The sequence below is a fragment of the Gekko japonicus genome, unplaced genomic scaffold (genome assembly GCF_001447785.1).
Source record: "Gekko japonicus isolate JY-2015 unplaced genomic scaffold, Gekko_japonicus_V1.1 scaffold1361, whole genome shotgun sequence".
NCBI classification, from domain to species: Eukaryota; Metazoa; Chordata; class Lepidosauria; order Squamata; family Gekkonidae; genus Gekko; species Gekko japonicus.
The window spans coordinates 135,008-140,198 of record NW_015161438.1 but is presented as its reverse complement, the minus strand read 5'-3'; the positions used below and the strand labels follow the sequence as shown (position 1 = coordinate 140,198).

At 56.8% G+C, this 5,191-nt stretch overlaps 2 protein-coding genes across 2 annotated transcripts in view; one reads left to right on the top strand and one right to left on the bottom strand.

Annotated features, from left to right (window-relative positions):
• EXOSC8 (exosome component 8) overlaps window positions 1-2,241 on the bottom strand; it is a 20,874-nt gene extending 18,633 nt beyond the window's left edge. Inside the window, exons 1-2 of the mRNA XM_015429001.1 lie at window positions 2,188-2,241; window positions 366-402 (exon numbers count right to left, since the gene is read on the bottom strand). Coding sequence (XP_015284487.1) covers window positions 366-402; window positions 2,188-2,207 — 57 coding nt within the window. The 5' untranslated portion in view covers window positions 2,208-2,241. The remainder of the gene's footprint in view (window positions 1-365; window positions 403-2,187) is intronic.
• Window positions 2,242-2,848: 607 nt separating this feature from the next.
• Window positions 2,849-5,191, top strand: part of LOC107125570 (dolichyl-phosphate beta-glucosyltransferase-like) — a 17,319-nt gene continuing 14,976 nt past the window's right edge. Inside the window, exon 1 of the mRNA XM_015428992.1 lies at window positions 2,849-2,917. Within this exon, the coding sequence (XP_015284478.1) occupies window positions 2,849-2,917 (69 nt within the window). The remainder of the gene's footprint in view (window positions 2,918-5,191) is intronic.

Genomic DNA, 5,191 nt, shown 5'->3' with positions numbered 1-5,191 from the left:
TCAGGATTGGATCCAGCAGGGTTGGATCTTCCCCACTCCCCCCACCCCACAACTCCCTTCTGACCCAAAGAGACTTGATTCCCAGGGCCACTGGATCCGCATGGAGTAACAGCCATGCAGGTCGATTGTTTGCGGCAAAGAAAGAAATCGCCTGATCTGCACTTGAGCAGAAAAGTGTGTCCTCGGACTGCGTGCAGGGAGACGACTGCCTGATATGGGCCCAAATGGCTGGAAAACAATAGACATCTTGATTTTTAAGATCCAGTGAATCGGGCAGCCAATGGGGAGCTCCCATCAGAATGAAAAATAGAGGTGCAGCAATGTTTAAAGGGAAACCAAAAAATAAACATGTAGGTTGTACTCACCAAGAACCTCCTGTAGTACTCCAAAGGTTCCACCGTTCTGAAACAAATCAGATTGAAGGACAAAATGAATTCCCAAACAAAAAGGCCTGTTAAAGCCATTTTCTCCACATGAGCTGTTAACAGGGGGTTTGAGCTGAAAGCATTTCCCCAGGGACAGAGAAGGTAAGCAGTGTCCCCTCTAAGATGAATTAGTGTGAGCTGGTTCACAGTTTTTAAGCCTCCGGCTCACAAATTTTTGTCTTAGCTCAGAAAGGATGGCTCTGGGGCAAACTCATTTATGCAGCAGCCAAATGGCTCGCTCACAACTTTGATGCCGGTAGCTCACAAAGTAGAATTTTTGTTCACAAGACTCCATGGCTTAGAGGGAGCATTGGAGGTAAAGGGGGGGGGTGTTGGTGGGTTTATTTATTTATCATTTTGATTTCTACCTCACCCTTCCCGCAAGCAGGCTCAGGGCAGTTCTCAACAAAAAAAATTCAGTAGAATCTTAAAATAATCCAATCAGACAATAAATGATTTATTTATTGTTTATGTTATTTGTTTAATTTGGGGTGTTTTTTAATTTTTGGACCTGTAACTAGCTTTGGGCCAAAACGTTAAGAGGGGTATAAATATTTTCCTTACTAAATAAACCAAACTTAAGGCAAAGATGGTCTTGGGACCCCTTTAAACAGGACACCCGGGAGGCAAGAACTTGGAATCACTATGCTGAATCCGGGCCTTCCGTGCACACTCCTCTGATGCTTGACCTCCCTCAGGCCACAGATCCCTGGCGGGGCACGTGCACATGCAAAAGAGCACAGGATGGGACAGCCAGGGCTGGTCAATGCCACAGGGACAAGCTTCTCTGGCTTGCCTGGGAGAAGTCTAGATCAGATTTCATTCTTGGCCCGAAGCAAGGGAGCAACGGTTCCTCTCTCTGCTGTCTTCCCCTTCTCCGATTTGCGGACCGGAGCTTTGGGGTCAGGCCCACGTGGATGCATCTCGACAGGACAGATCCACCAGCCTCAAAACCGGTCAGCAGCAGGAAGGGCTCCGGGTCCTCGAAGTCGGATCCCAGGAGCCTGCACGGAACTCTTCCCCAGCAGGTGTTCCAGGCACGAGTGAGAAACCCCCTTGCGGCGCACCCAGGGCCTGGAGCAGTGCCGGATTTACGCATAAGCTACATAAGCTACAGCTTAGGGCCTCGCAATCTGCTGGGGCCTCAAATAAAAACACAATATAAAAAAATGATTAAAAAGGCGTATATATTTTAAATTTTTCTGAGACCAGCTGATGTAATTTAAAAACAGTAGGGGGGCCTCTGGGTTTTGTATCGCTTAGGGCCTCAGCGAGTCTAAAGCCGGCCCTGGCCTGGGAGGCAAAGCCTGGGGTGCCCTAGAAGGGTGGCCGGCGCCGGGCGGGAGATTCGGGGTGGGGGCTCCTCCAAAGCAGCCCCCTTCTCCAGGGGACCTGGTCTACCCCCTTCCCAAGCCAACGCTCCACTGACGCGTGTGTGCACTGTGCACGTGTGAAGAGGCCGCTGGCTTCCCACCCAGTCCCCTCGCCCGACACGCCACTGAGCGGAACCGTCTCTCACAGCAGCCCGCGGAGGGGTGGGGAGGGCGGCCAGCTCCAGGAGATCAGCCCCCAGGGCAGGGGCAGGGCGGGCTGCTCGAGGAGGGATGCCAGGCTCCGGGGGGGTCCTCGAGCAGCCCGCCCTGCCCTGGGGGCTGAGCCGCCCCTCGCCAGCCGCCCGTGCTGCAGAGGAGGGAGCTCGACACGCGCGGCACTCCCAGGGGGAAGGGAAGCGCGGGAGACGGAGCCGCCGCCACCGACCGACCTGAACCCGCCCGCCGCCATCGCCTCGCTTCCCGCCGCCCGCGGGGGTGGCTCGGGAGACCCGCCCACAGGGGGCGTGGCGGAGGCCGGCTCCTCCTCCCCCCTCAGGCAGCCCGCGCCGGGGAAGGGGGCGTGGCCGAGGGGACCCAGGCAACCGTCGCCTAGCGGCGGCCTATCTCCCAAGGCTGCTGTTGAGGGGCGGTCGGGGGAGGGTTCTGAAGGAGGGGCGGCCCCTGGGGGCGTCTCTGGGGAGGGGCCCCGACATCATTTGCCCGTCACACGTGTGAGGAGCGAATAAGGCTAAGCGACGACATGGCTTTCCCGGCGCTGGGCCTGGTCTTTCCTCTTCGCCTCTCTACGCCGGAAGTCCTCTCTGCGCCTATTTCTCTACGGTGGTGGGGGGGGTGGAAACGGCCCAATCCCCGATGGAGGCAAGTCCCGGCTTGCCCTATGAGCAGCCGCCTCGCCTTTGCTCCCGCCTTCCGCAGCGAGACAAGCAACAGATCCCGCCCCCGGGGTGAGGAGCGGTCGGTCTGGGGCGCTCTGTGACCGTCGCAGCCAATGGCAAGGAGACGCCGGACGTCAGTGGCGCTCTGGCGCGCCCGTCTCGCTGCTCTGCCCCCCTCCTTCCGCCTCCGTGTCCCTCTCTTCGGGTCTGAGCGATGGAGGCGGCGGCGGCAGCGTGGCTGGTGCCGGGGACGGTGGCCGTGGCCCTCGCCGCGCTGGTCCTGGTAAGGCTGGGAGGGGTTCTGGTTCTGTCGGCCCTTCGGTGGACGGCGTGGCCGCGGAGAGGGTGTCAGACCGGGGGGGTCTGGGGGAGACCCGGGTTCGAATCCTCCCCCTCTGCCACGGAAGCTCCCTGAGTGACCTCAGGCCGGGCACGCGTTGTCAGCCGCGCCTACCCTGCAGGGCTGTTGTTGCGAGGATTCCGTGGAGCAGAGCATTGTCCCCACAGGGGACCAGAGTGGGGCACTTAAGTCTCCAAAGAAACAAGCCTGAGCCTGGAGTCAGCCCGAGGAAAGGGCCGGCGGGAGGAGCAGAGGTTCCGTGGCTGCCCCACTGTCGCAGGGAGGGGCCTGGCCGTGCGTCCCGATCTCCGGCGCCTGGGGTGGGCTTGGCTGCGGGGCTCACCCAGCGGCGTAGGTTGCAGGCTTCCTTGGCTCACTGCTTCTTGGCAGCTGCCGCTCAGCAATCTCTGCTGTGCCATAAAGAGGGATTCAGGTGGGTAGCCCTGTTGCAGCAGAACAAAGGCTGAGTCCAAGTGGCACCTTGGTGACCAACCAGCTTTAATCCTAGGTATAAGCTTTCGTGTGCAGGCACACTTCCTCAGATCCCTAAACAAAGGCTGAGTCCAGTGGCACCAAGTGGCACCTTGAAGACCAGGCAAGTTTAATCCTGGGTATAACCTTTTGTGTGCAGGCACACTGCTTCAGATACCTGAACAAACACTGAGTCCAAGTGGCACCTTGAAGACCAGGCAAGTTTAATCCTGGGTATAACCTTTTGTGTGCAGGCACACTGCTTCAGATACCTGAACAAACACTGAGTCCAAGTGGCACCTTGAAGACCAGCCAAGTTTAAATCTGGGTATAACCTTTTGTGTGCAGGCACACTGCTTCAGATACCTGAACAAACACTGAGTCCAAGTGGCACCTTGAAGACCTACAAAGGTGAATTCTGGGTGTTAGTGTTTGTGTGCCTGGGTATAACCTTTCGTGTGCAGGCACACTTTCTCAGATCCCTGAACAAAGGCTGAGTCCGGGGGCACCTTGAAGACCTACAAAGGTGAATTCTGGGTGTTAGTGTTTGTGTGCATGTGTACACATGAAAGCTTATACCTTGAATAAAATTTTGTTGGACTCGAATTTTGTTCTGCTTCATTGTTCCATTCGGGTCTCCTTCTACCGCATGTACATTGTGGCAGTTCTTCATGCTGAAAACGAGCTGGGCATTCTTCAGATTGCTGATATTCTTGGGGTTCCTCTGAGGAACAGAGGCTGGTAGGATCCAGAGAGGATAACTGGGGGTAGATCTCCATCTGGCCCGGACCCTGCAATCTGCTGCTGTGAATCTACCCATCATCCTCTGCTTTCTGTGACTGGGCTGGGCTTTGGGCCACGTAGCACTCTTCCTGTTTCCCAGGGAGTGGAATAGAACAGGCATTTAAGCATTTCCAACGTAGTGATTCTGGACTCCACTGGTGTGTAAAATGGTAGTCCTAGCGTTGCCAGCCTCCAGGTGGGGCCTGGAGACCTCTCAGTATTACAGTTGCTCCCCGGACTAAAGTAATCAGTTCCCCTGGAGAAAATGGCTGCTTTGGAGAGTGGACTCTGTGGCACTTGTTAGGGGTCTCCGCTCTCTCTAATAGGCCCTGACCTGAATGACCGAGGGTAGCCCAGTCTTGTCAAATCTCGGAAACGAAACCGGGTTGGCCCTGTTTACTACTTGGATGGGAGACCACCAAGGAATATCGACCTTGTGACCCGGACACAAGCAGTGGCCAACCACCCCTCAGCGTCTCTTGCCCTGAAAACCCCATGAGAGGGGCTGCCACAAGTCGGCTGCTTCCCCAAAGCCCACCCATCCCCCAGTCTCCAGTGCCAGCTTATTCCCAACCCAGAGCTGGGAACTGTAGGTGGGAAGGGGACGCTGCAACTCTTTGAACTTCGAACAAGGTCTTCTGAAAAGCTTGTTGATAGATAGAACCAGGGGTCATTTCCTGCAGGAGCGCACAGGAGCGGAGCTCTGGCGGTAAAGAGCCCAGGGGGCGGGCACATGCAACAAGCCCCACCCCCTGCTCCCAGCAGCCCTCAGTCGGAGCAAGAAGCAGCCAGGTAAGTTGCAGAGCTCCCCCCCTAGATAGAACCAGGGGTCATTTCCTGCAGGAGCGCACAGGAGCGGAGCTCTGGCGGTAAAGAGCCCAGGGGGCGGGCACATGCAACAAGCCCCACCCCCTGCTCCCAGCAGCCCTCTGTCAGAGCAAGAAGCAGCCAGGTAAGTTGCAG